This window comes from Alligator mississippiensis, chromosome 10 (assembly GCF_030867095.1).
Source record: "Alligator mississippiensis isolate rAllMis1 chromosome 10, rAllMis1, whole genome shotgun sequence".
Lineage (NCBI taxonomy): Eukaryota > Metazoa > Chordata > Crocodylia > Alligatoridae > Alligator > Alligator mississippiensis.
The window spans coordinates 3,898,130-3,918,203 of record NC_081833.1 but is presented as its reverse complement, the minus strand read 5'-3'; the positions used below and the strand labels follow the sequence as shown (position 1 = coordinate 3,918,203).

General features: G+C 39.5%; 1 protein-coding gene across 7 annotated transcripts in view; it reads left to right on the top strand.

The window, feature by feature from the left end:
* HECTD4 (HECT domain E3 ubiquitin protein ligase 4) overlaps positions 1-20,074 on the top strand; it is a 102,051-nt gene that overhangs the window by 12,832 nt on the left and 69,145 nt on the right. For all 7 annotated transcript variants that reach the window (XM_059713376.1, XM_059713375.1, XM_059713374.1 and 4 more), the window contains exons 2-4: positions 13,762-14,279; positions 17,859-17,948; positions 18,287-18,417. In XM_059713376.1, the coding sequence (XP_059569359.1) occupies positions 13,762-14,279; positions 17,859-17,948; positions 18,287-18,417 (739 nt within the window). The remainder of the gene's footprint in view (positions 1-13,761; positions 14,280-17,858; positions 17,949-18,286; positions 18,418-20,074) is intronic.

The window sequence follows — 20,074 nt, the reverse complement described above, 5'->3', positions numbered from 1 at the left end:
ACTCATTGAGTCTATTAATGCTTATTACATGTGACACTTGATCATTACACTTAATATGGTGAAAAATGTCTAGAAATTACATTTGGTACCTTCTCTCACTAGAGAAGGTAACTCCGTTGCTTTGTTTTATTCGTAGTCTTTATTGTTTTCTATAATCAGTTTTTTAAGGCAAGGAAAAGCAGTTATTACCCTCTGTGGTATTTTTAATAGAAGGCCATTGAGCTCCAATTCCTTCCCTTCCTTTATTTTAATGGTGTTAATTGAAGGTTTCTAAATGCTGATGTTCTAAAGGTACCTGGGATTCTTGTGCACTTAAAATGGGTTTAATCTCTTGATACAGACATAAAGCCAACTATCATCAATGAGAGAATTGAGTAAGCTAGGCTCTATGAAGACTGTAGGAAAATGTAGTATTTTTGCACTGCATCAGGAAAAAGTCCAGCTGTGGTTATCTGCACACACAGAGTATTGCTGGCTGCAGAATTACAGGGGTCCTGCTTTGCTATAGTTCATTGCCCCAGGACTATAATCTCTGTTGTACACTGGGAGGTACAGCATTCTCTAGGTTTTGGGGAAACTACAGAAGCATTGCAATGCCTAAAACAAATGCCAGTGAAGGGAAAAGCACAAGATCAAACTCTGTGTAATGCATCATTGTGCATGTTTTGGTGGCTGTTTTGGTAATAGAGAACTATAAAAATACATACAGCCAGCGCCATAAACACAAGTGATAGTTTTGATGTAACATCATGTTTCCCTTTGTGTATATCAATACTGTGTTCTAATTCAAGTCATTAATATGTAAATTCAAGTAATTTATAATGTTCCATCTGAAGTGGGAGGTGCAGGGGAAAGAACAGTTTTTGGAGATTAGAATTTAGATTACACAATTTTTTTTCGCAAGTTTACCAACAACTTAATGAGAAGATGGCTGTTAAAAGCTTAATCTGTAACACAATTTTTGTCTCTTTCTTCAACATTGTGTAAAACCCTTACAAATAGCATCCTTCCTTTCTGCCTGGTGTTATTTGGCTTAGGAAATGAATCAGCTTCTTGTTACCAGGCTGAGATAAAAACGTCTGACCATTTCTCTTAATGTCAGGAGATCAGTATCCCTAGTATCCATTTGTATCTGCCATCACTAAAAATGTCTTGAAACACCATTCCAGCTGGTATTCGAGAGTATGAAACTGATGTTAACAGAAGAGTTGGTTTAGTTTTCAGTCAAATTTCAAATTATCAGTGTCATACCAGACTAAATAGGGCAGTAGTTGATTGAAGCTGTTATTCAATAATGTCTTTTTATGTGGCTGTTTTACTTGCTTATATCTCGGGTTTCAAACATGTCCCCCAAATATATGTCTTCGTGTACACATTATTTAACAAAACATATAGGTATCCAGCAAAAGACACCCCTCAATATAATAAAAAGGCAATGCAGTTGCTGTTGGGAAGGAGCAGTATGTGATAGTGGGGAGGCTCCAAAAATCTGTTAGTGTGCTGACTTATACTATCACCTTTTTGCCAAAGGTCTGTGAACAAGTTATTGTATATCAGCTGCTCCACAGTTACTGCCCGTTTGCGGGCCCTTGTCTTGCAGTACGTGAGCCTAACACCCGGTGACTCCTTCATTAAGCACTAAGGCCAGGTGCAAATGTTATACTTATACTGGGATAAGTGATCGGAAACTGGTCTACACCCATAATCGAACAGAAGTTCAGCACACGTAGGTTTAAAAATAGTGAACTTGGTCTAAGGTGGACCTGGATTGATGTGGTGTCAGACTTAAATGATTTAGATTATGCCAGTCTGTTGAACTTCTGTACCAAATCTAAGAGCCAAAGCAGACACCTCCAGAACCATGTTCAGGTCTTACTCAGGATTGCCTGGTAGTTCTGGGCTTAGTCAGTAAAACATTCCTCAAGATAAAACTTTTGTCACAAGCCACACGATTCGATGAGAAGGGTACTGGGCTGGGAATCAGGAAACAGGTGTTCCTACCCCTTGCTACTGACATGTTTTGTGACCTTATTTAAAACACTTCATTACTCTCTGTTTCTTTTCCTGGTCTTTGTAGGAAAAAAGTACACTTTTGCTTCTTGTGATGGCTGTCATTTCTTTAGGGTGAGAGCTTTGTATGTGCAGGATCTGCTATAGTGAGGTGTCAGTCTTGGTTGAGAATCAAGGTGCAGCTCTAATACAAATACACCTTTGTGTAACATTCCCATTTTTCTCTCCTTTCTGTAGGAACATGATGTTCCTCTTCACTCGCTATTTCAAAGATTTTGGATTCCTTTTCCACATGAGCAGTTGTTTTAATTGTCACAGAGAGATATGATCCCATAAGGGAGGTGAGGAGATGTGTTCCGTTGTGAATAGCTGTAGCAGTAGCCATTTTTGTTTCAAACGTGATTCACACTTAGAGAACTTAAGTGTTTAAAAAGCTTATATTGATTAAAGAAATGAAGCCTTGACATCAAACTGCTGGATCTAGATACAACTATTTTTTGCCACGTTGCATTTAAGAATTTGTATGTACCTCTTCTAAAATGTGTAGTATGGTATTTCTTAGCGTCTCCAGCATTCATTTGTTTCATGTGTCCCTCCTCCTCCCTACCCCACACCCATTCACCCCCATTCTTTTGAGTTTTTCTGGGGACAACACCAGTTGTATTCCAGTTAAGTGGGATTCTGAAACTTAACAGCAATTGGGCAATGTATAACGCATCCCGTGATCTTAAAGCTCAGCTTTTGTCTGAACATCATTTTAATGAGTTCCTCTTGCACTAGACCATGCTGTACATATTTCTTTTCAGGCTCCTCCCTAAACAGCAGACTGTGCCTATGGCTCAACTTCATGTTTTCACTTCAATAGTTTTTCTGCAATTGTTTACAGTGGAGAAAATAAAACCTTCTGCAAACTCTCTTTATAAGCACACTAAGCAAGTCTTTAATGCCTCTTCTCCACTAATAACTTAAATGCTAATAACTTGTGCTTACAAGAGGTGCTGAGCAGACACTCTTGGAAACTGCTGTCCCATGCATGTCAGGTGGGATGAGGTCTCCTCACACTTCCTGTGTCTTAGACTTTGGGTGTCCTTGTAGAGAAAGGCCTGAACTGCAGGGATCACTGCTCTGGGTTCTGTGGGTAAGGTAGGCGCTGGATGGAAAGCTGGCTGGGTTGTCTGCACACCCCGTCTCAGCCCCCTCTTCCTCTCTCTCCCCCTGTCCTGAACATACATGATGATATAGCTGCATTGCCACTTGACTCCTGTTGATTGTCCATAGCAAGCAAGCAGGCATACCCATTCATACACCATCAGGACCTTTTTCTAGTAACTGCCTTTCGTATGTCTGTTTAATTCAAGTAAACTGGGTCTGCCTTGGTTTACCAGGTTTTAGCCCAGTAGTATCCTGGGTCACACTACACTTTGGGTTTTTCCCTTATTAACTGCGTCTCCTAATTGAGGTACTGATTTGTGAAGAGAGGCTTAATCATTTTCTAGCACCCTAGTCTAAAGTTTTCAATTGATGGGGAAAATACAAAACTCAGCAAGTTTTCTTTCAGTGCACCTGAACATCTCTTTAGTTTGATTTAAGTTATTGAATTAGAGTATAGAGCCTCATAAAACATCTCTTTGTACTGCAAATGTTTCTGTATTAAAAATTCCATGTAATAAGAATGCTCTTTGAACTTCTCCCTAAAAAATGCAACCAGAAAAAACCAAACAATAGAACTTGTCAGGATGTTTTTAAAATTCTGCTATGTATACAGAGGAAACATCTTTCCCTATTGGCTACAGACAACTATGAACATGACATTTTAAAACTAAATGTGTATTTCTCTAGTAGACCACAGTGTCCCTAAACAAATGTAATGCCGTTTAAGGTTTACCAATACTGATCCTACCAGTTAGGGAAAATTTGAAGGTAATTAATTCCTTATGTTATAAAACCTCTAAATTCTTTTGCAAAATCCTTTTTTGTTTAAAAAAAAAAAAAAAAAAAAAGCAAATCTCAAGTAATAACTTTGGTGTAGATACAATCCATTCATAGTCAAGTGTGTGTTGCAAAATACCATGAGTATTATTTTTACAGTTAAATCAGTCAGTGTTCTTATCAGGGCTCAGTGAATGAATTGTGCTGAGGTCTGTGTGCAAGTGGTGCAAAAGAGCAAGACTAAGCAGGTGCCTCCATTTCTGTTTGACTGGAGAATAAAGAGTCCATAAATGACCAGGAGAACGATACATTCAAGGTAGGGGGTTATGTACAAGCTAATGCTTCCACTGTCACTTTTCTAAGCATCCAATTGATAGTCTGAAGTAAAGAATTATGCGAAAGACTGGGACCTTGGGAATCCGAAAACCAGCAAAAAGAAAACCTTATATATCTGATATACGTTGCCTTAAAGGGAGAGTTCTTAAGTTAGCTGAGGACTGTCCTAGAAGACTTCCTCATGAATTGATGCACTTTAGTAGATGTACGCCATAAGTGCCTTAAAGAAGGAATGGATGCATAAGTGCAGATACATATATAGCAACCTTTTGAGATCCGTGCTCCATTATTTGAGAAACCATCAAATAAGCAGTGATATGAGGCAGCCCTGTGTTTAATACCAGTACTTTGTCATCAGGTATTAATTCTTATCAGCTTTCATTACTCTTGTTAGAAGAAAACCGTATTTTCACTTGGTCGATCTTTGGACTTTGGTTCAGAAGACTTGGGGCCAGATCTTGAGTATATATAAAACAGCCTAGCTCTCACACCAGCTGAATATTTAGTCTAGGATTTTTTGAATATAGGAATTAAAGTGTGAATAATTTAAACGTTCACAACTGAGCAAAAGACAGCTTCTAGATGAGTGCCAGATTTCCAGTGTTGAACTAACCAGAGCCAAATAGTCCATATCAAAAAAGCTGAAAATTGCATTATAGCAAGTAAAAACACCCTTTTTTACATTCATTAAGCTAAAAATAGGCATTCTGCATGATTATTAGAAAGACTGTATAACATACTGTTTTAATAACTGTCTAGAGGTACTTGAGCTCTGACACAATTGTTTTTCTAATTAAAATATTGCTAGCTGTGATTATAAGGTTCAGTAAGAATATGTTAGTTGACTGGCCTGGTACAGCAAAATTAAAGCAATACTGATCTGAAAAGATGATCTTAAAATATGTTAAAGATAACACCTTTAGGCTATTTTATCTGAGAGTGTTTTGTTTGTGGGGTTTTTTTTTAAATAGTAGCTTTAAGCAGACATGATCTGTATGAGGTTGTATTCTCAGCTGAAGGTAGACTTGTTACTCATTATCAGTTTTGAAACAAAGGACAGGATTCTCAGTTGATAAGAACAATCATACTTCTGTTGATGTTTACCATAAATATAACCTAAGAATTACAGCAAAAACTTTTAAAAATCACTTCCCTTCCTTATTCTTTTCCGTTTCCTTTATTTTATTCTCTACCGAGTGTATAGCAAGTGATTGTGACTTTCATGGGATTTGTGCTTTTGGAAATATTTTAAATTGTATTAACAAGGACAATATTAACGCATGAAATTTAACTTTTTAGTCAAATTAAGATGGTTTAAGGTTAAACTGTTTTAACTCTACCACTGTGATGAGTGGATGCTGTTACACTGATTCAGTTTATGTCCATATATAGAAGACTGGAAAGAAGCTATATCTGTAAAAGGCACCTGTATAATGGTACAAATGCATCCTACATGTTTGTACTAGTATTTCTAATTTGAGGAGAAACATTGAAACCCCAACAGAAGTGGTTATACTGGTTTAAAAAAAAAAAAAAAGGCTGTATAGACCAGGCTTAACTAAACCTAAGGAAATACAAGGTTACAGTCATAGCTGTTAAAAACTTTTTATGTAATGCTTATTGTATGCCTTATGTATGTATTTGGGGTGCATTTGTGGCATTCATGTACGGGAGACACATTTTGGGATCTCCACACTTCCATAACTTTTTAACTATCTTGTGTCATTGCAGTGTTTTCTTTTTTTAGTTTGAAGTCTATTGCACAGTCCAGCTGAAATCAGTAATTTTGTACACATGCAATTATTGTAGAATCTAGGTCACTCTAGTTATAGAACCTCTTTTTAAGGTAGTCATCCTACAAGATGATTACATCGTTAGATAGTCTCATTATTCCTTTCATAGGCTCCTTTCTCACTATTCCTTTCATAGGGTAATCTTTTGAAACCTAACACGATCCCAAATACAGTCTTAGATATTCCTTTCCATTCCATACAAGTTTGAAAATGTTTATACTCCACTGAAGTTAGACTGTTTCCCTAGAGACCTTAGGATGCAGTGCTTTCAGAAATTAGTCAAGTTATAAAAGGGTAAGTCTTCATTAGCTTTCCTAGAAGGGGGAAGCTAACAAATAAAAGCACACACTTCTTGGAGTGACAGGTGGGTAATGTAGGCACCCAAAATTAAAAACTTGTTAGAATTTGTGGCCTTTGCCTGACTATTAAGCCTAACATTTCTTTCTATGTATGCAGTTTCTTTAGTTGTCACAGGAATGTTATAAACTTCTAAATCCAAAGAGAAGAGAAGAGCCCATAACAGTACTTTCTCAAAAGCCTTTCTTTTTTTGATATGCTGAATTTAATGTAGCCTGTAATACTTAGGAAGTTTGTTTGAAATTCTGGGTTAAATTTATTCTGTGTTACTCAAATAGTTATAATCTGCTCAACGAATCTAGTGAGTTTCTGACTTTCCCGTTGTAAGGGCTGCATTTGGTTACACATTTGAATAGTTTATTTTTAATTTTGAGCCAATGTAAAAGTGAAAATAAATCTGTTGACAGGATTCAAATAATAGTTTGGATCTGCTAATGTACCATTCTTGGGACTGTGGTATTGCAGTTAATTTATTTAACGCTTGAGTGAACTCTGACTTTAAAATCTGTTTTCAAGTAAACCAGACATTTTATTGTTGTTTCTTATTTTCAAATGAAGGCCATAGTTGGGGGGTGAGGGGTGGGGAGGGGGAGCAGGTTATTAGAAGTGTTTCTTTGCAGGCTTGCCTTCTCAAGCCATTAGTCCTTTGAACACATGATCTGTATTCAAAAGTAGATGCATCTTAATTGCCTTTAACATTGTTCTCAAAGGATGTGGGGTTCTCTCAGAACCTTAAATGTAGCTGAGATGTCTTCTGCTATCTACTTCAGTTCAAGCCCCAGTTCTTGCTTCTGCTTTTAAACTACCATGTAGTTATACCAAAATTAATTATTCAGCTTACTGTTAAAAATTTTCTAACACGTTTTCCTTCTCTTTTTTCCTATCCTATTCCCACTTGAGAGAAGGGGGAGGGAAAGAGAGGAACCCAGTGATTTAGTCTTTGAATGGTCAGGTTGGTCACTTCAAATGAACATCCCTATTTCCATTTGAAATGAGAAATGCAGCATAAATCAGTAGATTCATTAGCTGAAGCAAATACCGGTGTATACTCTAATCAATTTACTTGCAACCTCTGAGACTACTATTTGCATGTTCACACACAAAGCCAAATATCTGTATACTTTTCTTCTGAGGGATAGGAAATATGCTATTGGTGTCTTGCAAACTTGGCTTTGCTCAGGCCTACTTTGACCAGGTAAAAGTGACATTTGTACTGTAATCACGCTTTAAAAGCAAATGGTGAATCTGGTTTATTGCAAGTGCACTCCAAACTTGCACGCTGCCTTTAAATTCCCACCTGTGAGAAGAGGAGACTTGACTTTATCACAGAGATGATGTGATTGACCTTTGGAATAAAATAATAACTACTTATGCAACCTTCCTGCTTAAAAGGAGGAGGGGAAAACCATTAGCATGCAAGATCACTAAGGTCTGCCAGCCTTCCTGACCAGATGCAGTGAAAAAGGGAATGTGTTTGACTTGAGTGTGAAATTTTATTTGTACCATTTTAAGTAGTTATAGAACAACTATAGTTAATAAGTAAGAGGCTGGACTACAGAAAGGTACTCTGTACCTTTTTCTTGGAAAAGAAAAACACAAAATGATTGTTTTAAAAAAACATTTAAGGCTATGACCTTCTTATTCTAGGAATCGGTGTCTGAGGAACAACCTCGTTTTATTAATAAATAGACTTCCTAGTGCTTATAAGATGCTATTGAAAATGGCTAATGCTGAAGAATGTAATGGGTTTTTGAAAGCACAGTAAGCTTTGGGCACTGCTAAATCAATACATATAACAGTCATTTAAATGTGTGCACCATATGATGCCTATTTTGGTTAATTATCTCTCAGATCCTTTCAGAATAATCCTATTTGTTGTTTGCAGATAGAATACTAAAAAAATTACCTGTGTACAGGATATAAAATAGAAAAAAGACTTGATCCACAAAAAATTGTGGAGTTTTTCTTTATCAGTAAAGCTGGATAGTTAGAATCAAATTTACAAATATCATACTGGTTATAAAATTGCAGTATCAACATTTGGTAACAAAATACCCACAACAGTGTTCTAATTATCTGAACTAGCGAAAGCATGTTTTGATTTTTTGGATAATTGCTTTATGTAAAATTATTATTTATTTAAAAAATGTAAGATAATGTCAGTGGCACATATGTATGTGTGTTATATCAAAGAGTTATTTATAAGAACAACCAAAAAAATTACAATATCAGTGGTGAAAAAACACTCTTCTCTGCAAGAGATCATTTAATTGTCTTCCAGCTGTTCGGACACAATTAGGAAGTTGATTAGATTAGGTGCATAATTTTTGCCTATTTTTCACAGGTTAGGGATGAAATAGAATGAAAAATGGATAGCTTTCTATTCATCAGCAGTCCAGAGAGCCCTCTGTAATGGCTGGGGGTATATAACACTTTTGGCAACTGTCCCTACATGGATTATTGGAGCAGGAGGTATGGTGATCTGTGAAAGACTTTCCATCATGAAACTGGGCTTTGCAATACAATGTAGTCTTGGTAGCATTCAGTTACGTAATTGAACCCCTTTGTAAAGGTCCACCCTCAAAGCTAATCTCTGTGATACTACTTTCAGCACTATATAATTTACTAGTTTGGTCCATTAAAATGTTGTGTACTAAGATGAAGTATTGAATTTGCACAGTAATTGACCTTTGCTTTGAAATTTCCATTCGGTTTCTTCCCTCTCCTTTTCTTTTCTGTCTCTCTTCTGTTCTCATTTCATATATATTAGTGACGTATTAATTGAATATTAACAGGGGGGTAGGTTGTAGCCGTATTGGTCTAAGGACACAGGCAGACAAGGTTCTTTGGGTAAATCTGATATCTTTTATGATTATGAGTGGGTCTAATAAAAGTTATCAGATTTACCCGAAGTACCTTGAATAGTAACATGTATTCTGACGTTTTTGATTTTTTTGTTGTTGCTGTACCTCCCTCACTGACTAGTGCTTTGGACCATTCTGAAATTTTAAAAGTGACCTTTTAAAGTATTTTCACCTATTATTTGCTCGTTTAGAATGTCCCTTTGGGTAGATCTTATCCATATGCTCTTTTGGTGAATTTATGCATGTTTCTCTGTCAACTTAACAGACAAGGTTCGTTGGGTAAATCCAGTATCTTTTATTACGCCAGCTAAAATGGTTGGAAAAATTCTTGTTCGCAAGTTTTCAAGTGCAAACACCATTCTTCAGCCAGAGGAAGCGTCTGCAGTTGTTTTGTGCTCTTCCTGGATGGGATAGAATAGAAGCCAGAGGCAAGTATGTGAGAATGCCAGTCAGTAAAAATGATGCAAGTTGCGGCAGACAGTGGGTGAGAAACAGGTGCGGGAGTAGGGAAGGGGAATGTAGACCTGATGATAAGATGTAGCTGGTAAATAGTAGAGAGGTTACCTGGGGTATCCAATGTTAGGCAGGTTATAGAAAATGTGCCATAAATCCAACGTCTATATTTAGTCCATTATTTTTTGTATCCAGTAGGTTGGTGAAGTGTAAGCTTGTCTGCGAAAGGTGTTTTGTAAATTCCCTTTGAGGATTAGAACTGAAATTGGAAAGAGTGGTTGTCTTGTAAGAAATGTGCCCTCGCAGGTAATTGCGTATTCTTGTCTTGGTTAGATTTCCAGTGTGCATTCATTCTGGTGTGCAGTTTTTGTTTGGTTTCTCTTACATATTTTCCATCAGGGCATTTAGTGCACTGGGTAAGATGTATTACATTTCTGGGGGATACAGCTATAAGATCCAGGAATGCTGATGACTCTGTTGTGGGGTGTAGTAATTGTGAGGGTGGTAGAGATATGGTGGCAGGTTTTACATTTCTTGTCATGGCATGGTCTAGATCCATTTGGTGTGCTTTGGGCCATAGGAAGTTTGCTTCTGGTGACAAGGTTGGCAAGATTCGGTGCTTCCTCTGCCTGAAGAATGATGTTTGTACCTGAAAGCTTGCAAGAAGGGGGTCGGACTTGAAGATCTACTTAGGTCCCTACATCTATGAATCTATGAAAGAACAATTTTTCCAACTATTTTAGTTGGTCTAATAAGATATTGGAGTTACCCAAAGAACCTTGTCTGCCTATGTCCTAGACCAACACGGCTACAACCAATATCCCTGAAACGTGGAAAATATTAAATCTCTGTCAACTTGACATTGTTACTGCTGGACCTAATTGTAGGAAAGGAAGAAATATCAGAAAGTGGAAAAAATAGACTGGCAACTAAGAAGCCTAAATATAGCTGTTTTAATTCGTAGTATTAAATGCTATTCTGAAAGCACAATGTCTTCTAAAATAATGTTATGTTTGTAGAGTTCAAGTTTAAGGCTTGAAGCTACTGATTAGGTTTTCAGGGTAACTGTACCCATTGCTATGTCTTTAGGTGCGACTGTAACCCAGGGGCAGGCAATTATTTTGGGCAGAGGGCCACTTAACCAAGCTGTGGCAAGCTGTTGAGGGCCGCATAGGTAGCCCCGCCCCTTGACAGGGGTCCTGTCCCCTGGTTACCATCTTGGAACCAATGTCCTAGGGCCAGCACTGGTGGGGCCCAGAGCAGGGCGCAGCCTGGCATGGGTCTGTGGAGCCGGGCTGGGCTGCACCAGCAGGGTGAGGGGGGAGCTGGCCCGGCTCCATAGAGCCCCTGCCAGCCGGGACCATGTACCCTTGCCGTCCTGCTCTGGGCCTTGCTGACACTGGACCTGGGACACAGGTGAGGGCCTTGCTCCTTCACAAGCTCACTCGCAGTGCCCCCCCAGCCACACAGTACAGGCGGGGGGCAGCATGCAGCCCCAACCCTGTGCTCACCGACAGGGAAGGAGCTGGTCCTAACCACAGGGGAAGAGCAGCCCCTCACCCGCCCTGTGGCTGGTGCTCCCTGCTGCAGCCACTCGCAACCCATGCGGGGCTGTCCTGAGCAGGCACAGGCAGCCTCACACAGGCTGTGAGCAGCTGCCCTGTGGGGCACCAGCCACGGGGCAGGTGAGGGGCCACTTTTCCCCCATGCTCAGCACCAGCTTGTAATCCACCCCCGCTGCCAGCCTGTGCTCCGTGCTGGCTCATGGCCACCACCCCGTGCTGCAGCCCCATGGGGCTGCCTGTGCCTGCTCAGGACAGCCCTGTGTGGGCTGTGAGCAGCTGCAGCAGGGAGCTCTGGGCACAGGGTGGGGGAGGGGCTGGTTTTCCCCCTGGCACTCAGCGCCAGCTTCTTCCCTGCCCTTCCCTACATTGTCCTCCCCCCCCCTTTATATGAGTTTCTGGCACGGTGCAGCCATATGGTCCCAGGCCAGAAGCTTTTGCTGGGGCTTGCGGGGGCGGGGCCAGGTGGGCCCTGTTCTTGCAGGAGCTCTCCAGGGCTTCCCCTAGGTCCTACTGATCTTGGTTCCTGTCATCTTGGACAGGAAACAAGGCCAGATAAATTTTAATTTTCTAAATTTTTTTAGGGGCCCTGCAGGCCAGATAGAATTTCCCTGAGGGCCGCATTCAGCCCACGAGCCAAATTTTGCCTACCCCTGCCGTAACCTGACTGGAAAAAAGGGATGCTATGATGTTTGAACTTCATGCTTCAGATCCACTTAGCAAGTAACTGTATTTCAAGATAGTTATAGATTTTGTTTGTAGCCCATACAAGGCTGTAGAGATTTGTGAATTTAATATAGTGATACATGGGGACTTTTGGCTTCACTGGGCACAACTAAGTGTTTAAGCCTCATCTGGCACACACTCTGAAGGCCCCATTATTTTTTTGAGAAAGAAAGAGGCCGAAAAACACAACGTAAGTGATCTAAAGAAATCAATTTTTCTAGTGTTTATAACAGTATCAAAGGAGAACCCAAATAGCCACATAATGATTCCCCTTTGTGATGCCTTTGACATTAGTATAGTAAACTTTTGTTAAAAGACAGGCTTTTCTCCTTGGGTTTTAACTCTTGAGGGAGCTGCCTTTTCTGTGGAAGACCTACTGGTTTTGTTTTATTTCTTTTTTTGTTTTCTAAAAGGAGGTCTGAGATGACAGCAGTATATGTATATTCTAAAACTGATTTTCATGAATTGGTCTTCCTCTTTGCTGTTCCTACTTGTTACTTTCCATTTGAAAATTCATCCTAGTGAGTTAAAAGTGTAATTTCCTGCAAATGCAGTCTAGTTTGACTTTCTCTGAATAGAAGTTTTAGGTTATGATTGCTACTATAAAACAGATCGATTTAATTTTGTCTCCAGGAGGCAATAGAATTCACAAAGCTTAGCATTTAAAAAATGCATTTACTGTAAATATTGTTCTGTATAATACAGTTTAGAAGCTAATATTCTTAAATTGCTTAGAGAAATTGATATATAAAATGTACTTGCATTTTAATGGCTGAATATTAGCTTCTATAATGATGTAAATACAGTTAGATTTTTCAGGTTTTTTTAATTCATTCTGGTTAAGTAGTAACAAACCCCGCTTACCACATTCATGAAGCCAGGAAATAACTTTTCCTGAAGCGATTTATTTGCCTAACCTGCAGACTCATAAGATTTAGCTGTAGCCATGTTATCAAATACCCTGGATGTCTGTCCCCAAAATTAAAACATAAAAGGACTGTGGTGAGTGTAACCACCTCAGCTCTTATTCCATTCCTTCCTCACTAGCCTGCGTGACAAGCTTTTGCAGCATACCCAGAAAGCTTTTCTGATGGACCAAGGTGAGGAGTGAATGAGTTCCAAGGACTTCTTGCAAAAAAAAACACACCGTTAGCACCCCTCTTTGATTCTGTTGAAACTCCAGCTCCAGTTATTCTGCTGATCTCAGCTGCGGTAGTGTCAGGGAGAAAGATGACCCATCAGTTGTCTTGTATATTATGGTTTTCTCTCTTAGCATTTGGAAAAAATTCTCAAACACCCGCCTTTCCATCGGGGTTTGTGATTTTGTTGTTGCTGTCATAGCTTTGCTTCCCTCTTTGCACGGAAGTGCCAAGACCTTTCTCCTTACAAAAAATGCTATCTGAGAAGAAAGTGGCAGCAGCTGTTTGAGGTGATATAACCTGAAATAATTTGAAGCAGAAGAAATTAGGAGTATCAGGATGAAGTTAAGAGGAATATCAGGAAGCAAACATAGCTGTTTGTTAAATTTAGAGAAGTGGTGCCAACCAGTCTAAAATCAGAGGAAGTATAACACAATGTACTTCATGGAAAAATTCCATATTTTCTGGGGCATGGACTGAAAACAGACTCGCATTATGTCTCAGTTTAATATGTAGAAATTGTATTCCATGGATATGTTTGACTTTGCTTTTTGAGTCGCACTAGTAAATGTGAACTTCTTCTTTTTTTTAGATACTAACATTTGAAACCAAGAATCCAACAGAACTAGCCGAGCGTTTACGATCTGTATGTGGAAACCAGAGCAACGCGTATGCCCGACTTCTTGAATACCGCTTAAATGCTTTGCGCGGACTCTGGAATGCCCAGCGCCAGCTCGCCTTGGAGGAGCAGCACGAACGGGAAAGCTCTGGGGATGAAGAAACATTGGCTTTGCTTAAACGTCAGGGCTTGTTACAGCAACCTGAGCAGGCACCATTTACTTCCCGAATGGGGCTCTTACTGGTCTTTCCTCTCATTCAGTCTCAAAGTAGAACAGACCCTTCTCTCTGTAACATAACTGCTGAGGTGCTATTGAATTGCCTTCGGGACTGCCAGCCTTTGAGTTTGACTAAGGAACCAGCTGACTGTCTTAATGGAATAGAATCGCTGCTCTGTTCCTGGCTGGAGGACACTTCTGCGACAGGCCAGCAGATTCCATATAAGCAGAAAGAAAATGCAGCTGCTGCCCTGGTTGCCTTGGCTTGTGCAAGGTGAGAAAAATGTGAATTGAGCTCAGTATGGTTGATGTTGATAGTATGCGTTTGTGCTAAACGGTACCAGAAGTTATGTGCTCCTACTGCTGAAAGAAATGTAAAACTCTAGAACTCTTGGTTCAGAGATGATACCTTTTATTAGAACAGCTAAGAAATCACAAAAAAATTACCTACTGCTGAAATACATTTTATTTTACATTAGCCTTGTTTCCTAATATTAAAAATACTTGTGAAAAATGAATTTAGTGAATTAACCATTGATACTGAGCATAGACATAGAAGGTTTTAGGTTATAACTGAATAATATGTTTGTGGGTTTCCTTCATTATAGTGAGTCCTCTTGTAGGAATGATCAAAACAGGGTTTGAAACATTCTCCTCATCTTTTTTATCTCTTTGAAGGGGAGGCCATGGTAAAAGAGTTCTCTTTCTCCTTTATGCTTTGCCTCCCTGGTTCTGTAGCTTCAAGGATGTGTGGAGGGCAGCTTGCCTCTGTGTCAGTGATACTCTGCCTTAAATTACAGTAGAGCCGTTCTCAGTCAGTTGCCACTGGACCTTGGGAGGGTCTCTGAGTAGGAAAGATAGTCTGATTCTTTGGGGGGGGTGGGGGGGGTAAGAATTCTTTAATGATACTTTCTAAAGTAACTGGTGATTTTTATTTTTTATTCCGTCATTTATTTATTGGAATCCCACTCATCCCTTTCTGAGAACAAAGTCATCTCAAGGTGGGCACCTCAAATCAATAGCGAATTATGAAAATCTTGGCCTAAACTATTTTTTTTTAAGTTATTTCTTAGCTGAGGCCTTGTCTACCATTTTAACTCTGAATAAAGTGGTAAAGTAGAGTTTTAACCCAAAGAAAACTGTCTCTCAGAATAGAAACTAACACGTGGAGAGAGGAATGTTATCGGGTCCTGTTGTACTAGATTTCTTCAACACTGAATCTGAAAAAAGACTGCTATAGTTTGTAGGGGTGTGCGAAGCGGGCCCTATTTGATTTGGATTTGGCCTGAATCAGGGACAGTGATTTGATTCATTGATTTGGATCACTGTCCCTGATTTGATTAGGCCGAATCTGAAGATTTGATGCTGATTCGGAGAATCAGCGATTCAGACATAGACACAGCTTTAAATGTTTTTTTCTACGTACCTCAAGGTACGAGTGCAGCTTGTGAAAGCTGCAATGGTAGGGCGGATGGAACATCCCACAGGAGTGGGAGGGGCCCTCCATGTGCTTGGCAGCAAACCTGGAAGTGGACCGGAAGTATTCTAGTCCACTTCCAGGTCTGCTGGGGAGCGTGCAGGGCGTGCCCCCCGCATGCACCCCCGGCTTGGCGATCAGCCGTGGGGGGACCTCATGTGCCCCTCCCTCTTCCCCTTCCCCAGGAGGCACCAGTTGCTGGGGGGGGGAACGCGGGGGAGGGCAGTGTCCCCAGCGCGCTCCCCAGTGGACCCAGAAGTGGACCAGAACTGTTTCTGGTCCACTTCCAGGTCTGCTGCCAAGCATACTAGGGAATCCCCCACACTCCCGTGGGATGCTTCATGCGTCCCAGCATCACAGCATTTATGAGCCTCCTGCTACCCAGAGGTATGTAGAAAAAACATTTAAAGTTGTGTCTATGTCTGAATCTCTCTGAATCGATTCGGAGGGTTCCGATTCGATTTGGAGAAATTAAAGGGTTGTCCGATTCGATTTGGATCTGGCCCTAGTAGTTTGACCTATTGATGTGCACGTCCACTGAAGTCAATGATGAACTTCATATAGTTTTACTGTATTTTGCAAACTCTTCTACTTTGGAAATTGCCTTATATACAAGGTATTCAGTCAAGTTTATCCTGGGTAGATTAAATTAAACTGATAAGCGAGGAATATTTATTTTTTTAAACATGACTTTTGAATGCAAGAATTTATTGACCCAAACAAAAGGGGTATAACATAGCCTCATTTATCATATTCAGTTTAATTCTTTCTGTCCAAGATGACAGTTCTCAAAAAACTTTGAAATACTGTTAATTCAGTTCAATTTGTAAAGGAAACACAGTTTTAAGTGAAAAAACAGAAACGCAGATCTTTCTCAACAGATTTGTATTACTTTACCTACAGTGTAATATAGTATTTTGAGATCTCTTTCATTTACCTACAAAAGTCAGGGGTTTTTTTACATTTCAAAATAATTCCAACACAGCCATATGAAAGTTGTTTTAAGAGGAGATTCTCATTGAGATTCCCTTTTCCAATCTTGGGGGCTTCATTTTCCTAAGAATATAAGACCTAATTTTTGAATGACCCACTGAAGTTTTCGGAGGGAAATAAAATTAAGCATCTCAAGAAGTCCCTAGATGGAGGCTTTCCCATCTTATAAAAGAAAAAAAATGCATACATTAGCACTTTGAAATAACTGGCACCAGGGACATCTCCCAAAGCCTGTGGGGAAGCATTAAAGACAAACAGTAGAATGGCCATTTATGAGGGAAAAACCCAAAGATACCCATAGCAAAAGAAATCATCTAGGGGAAAAAAATCTCTTCACTTAATTATTTGCAGTTCTTCAGAAACACTCAGTGCATTTGCATCTGAATATTATCACAACTAGGGCACAGTCAACTCTTCCATGCTCAATAAGAGTTTTAAAATTTTGAAACAAAGCAATCCCTTAATACTCATCTCATAATTTTATCAGAACCTATAAAATGTCTATTAAAAAAGAAGTCTTTTTTTAATTCCAGAAAAATGTATTCACCATTAGGAGCTCCAACTACACACACACACACACACTCTCTCTCTCTCTCTCTCTCTCTCTAATTTACTAATCAACAAAAAGTACAATTTGAAGTTGAGCTATTGAGCTATCATGGAGACTCAGTTTTCAAGAGACAAACTTTTACAAGTTTCTCCAGTAAAGTGACTTTTAATCCTTTCAGGAGGATGTCATGCCTTAATTCCTTCAAATATTCTGCTGTCTTTAACAGAGAGCAGGAATTTGAAGGAATGCCACATTCGTATTTAAATAGGAATTCCTATTTAAAAGTTATTATAAACATGCCCTGAAAAATAGAATTTTAAAATTTCAGCCAATTCTAACTGATCTAAATAATAAAATACTGTCAGCTCATAGCTGACTGGCCATCTTTAGCCCTACCATTGTTAGTTGATGATAATCTAACTTTATTCCTGGGGGAACCAGATGTACTTGAACGTGTAAAGATCTTTCATCAGATTAACCAAATATGTAAATGTGGCAGTCTTATAGGAGAAGATGTAGAAGAAGCATTTGAAGTTTCCCCATTTGAAGTCTTTCCTTGCGTATTGTTCATGGAGCTGCTTTGAGGTTATGGCTGTCCGATAACTAACATTCCCATCCTTGACGGTTGCCACCTCCGACATGAGACAGAGATCATCCAGGTGAAGGATGCAAACTGAGAAGCTTTCTCTGTGTGAGAAAGAGAACCCTCACTGAGATTTTGCACTGATGGACATTATACTCTAATTGTCTGGGTTTTTTCCTTTGAGAGCTGCCTTGTGTGCATATTCATTCTCTTTTCAACAAACTAATCCCTAGTTTTATTCTTCTCCTAGGGGATCGCTGAAAACCTTTGTTCATACAGTACATCTGTTGCAGAAACAGACTGATCTGGGATCCCTGCCTGTGGCTGATGTATTATACAGGTAGGTAGTAATTTAGTGTTTCGTATCAGCTTTGAAAATGTGCAGATGTTCATGAAGATAAAATGTCCATCCTGAATTGTAGCTAAATGGCTTAACTCAATGAAAATAGAAGGCTCTAGGAAAGATCAAAATCCAGTCAATTTGCAGAAAAACAATACTAAAAGGCTAATTAAACCATTGAAATTTCCTTAGAATGGCTTAATATGAACTCAGACATTAAGATTTTCACCTTTAAAAATGTTTTTATCTTTAGCTTTTGAGCTGGTTAATTGTTGCTTTCATAGTTTTACTGAAATTTTTCTTTACGTAACTTACATTATATCCTCTGTTGTTTAAAGGTTGCTGCTTTTAGAAGGGGGACCTGGATCTCCCTCTTGTTTGTTGGGAGGAAAACACATAGTGTCTTGGGGGTTTGAAGATATGTTACCTGCACCTGATGCCAACAGTGGTTCTGGCACTGAAAACAAAGGTGAGTTATTTTACAACTAGGACAGGATCCGTGGAGGGAATGAAAGATATGTTTTGGAATGATATGGTGCTTTTAAATCTTTAGAATCTGAAAGTGCTTTCTGCTTCTAGTCAACAGCATAAAAGCAGTCACAGTATATATCAAATGACAGAAAACTGGAGCACTCTGCAATCAGATGGAACGCACAGGTCACATTTTCAGAAGCGAGCATAAATGGGCCCTACAGAAATGGGCAGACAGCTGTTTTATCTGCAAAGCTACACCTTTGCACAGTAAAATGGCTAGCTTGGCTGTCATTTTTCCATCTTGCACATTCCAAATTTACTTTTATGGTCAGGGATCTAATTTTACAAGGCTACCCACACTGTTATTTTGCTGCATTGGTATATAGTACAAACTCAGGAAGATGACAGTATTGGTTTTCCATTCTGTTCATGTGTAGACAGTTAAATTGGCAGCCACAAGGGCCAGAATGTTTTATTTTTTAATGAAAGCTCAGATTCTCTGTTTCTGAATCCATAATGCAGGGCACACAAATACATTAAATAGACTGTTTTTTTTAATATCCCTGTTTTTATATAGTGTGTGCCATAGTTAGAAACCTACCTAATACATGGCATTTACAAAAAAGCTGGTGGTCTGAACATGGAGGTGGTCTCCATTTTCACAGTGGAGTGTTGCAGGGTCGTGTGTCGTCCACCCGTGGCCCGCCCCCCCTCCCCCCCACGTGTCTGGCCAATGGCCATCTGTCAATCTTCGGGGAGGAGTGGGACTTTGGGAGCCCCTCAGCTACACTTTGCTGCAAACATTTATTTTCCCTCCCTCCCGCTCCCCAAACTGCCTTCCTCTTACTTGAGGACACAGGACCTTCTGCCCGTTTGTTTTTGCAGCGCGCTCTCTTTTTTTTTTCCCCCTCACACTTTTTCACAGGGGACCTTCCAAATCCATGGTTTCCACAAAAATCTCAAAATTGTGAATTTGGTAGGTCCCTAGCCTCAGTAGTCAACAGTGAATCACATTTTTCTGCATTTCCTCCCCCTTTACTTCGAATTTCGTATTTTTGTAGCTGACAGTTAAAAAAAACATGTTAGAGATGAGGTCCTCCTTGATCAAAAATCTTTCTCAGTTTAACGAACATCAGAGGAACAAATGGTTACTTATAAAGAGAAAAAGTGAGTTGCATCAGTAATGATATTACAACTGTATGGGGGTACTGTACACTTCTTCACAAAGCTCCAAACAGTGTTTTAAGCAGCAGGGGTGGTCTTGAGCACAAAAGTTTGTATGTTACTACATCGTAGGTGTGTTCTTCCCTTTTGGTACTGATATATGAACAGCAGTAGCCTCTTGTGACACCCTAGAACAGTGATTCTCAACCAAGGTGCTGCAGCATCCTGGGGTACCTTGAGATGCTTTCAAGAGGGCCGTGAGGTGCCACACAGTGTTAGCAGTCTTGGGTGTACAAACACCATTCACAAGATAAACCCAGAGATTTCAAATAGGAATTGATAGCATTAAAAAGATTTTGAGTTGTTGTGGTCTTCCTGAGTTCTTTGCAACAAAAGAAATAGTGTATTATTATTTTGTAGTCAAAAAATGAGTGAAAAATAAGCTGGCATTTTCTGAGTGGTGCTTTGAGTCTAAAAAGGTTGAGAAC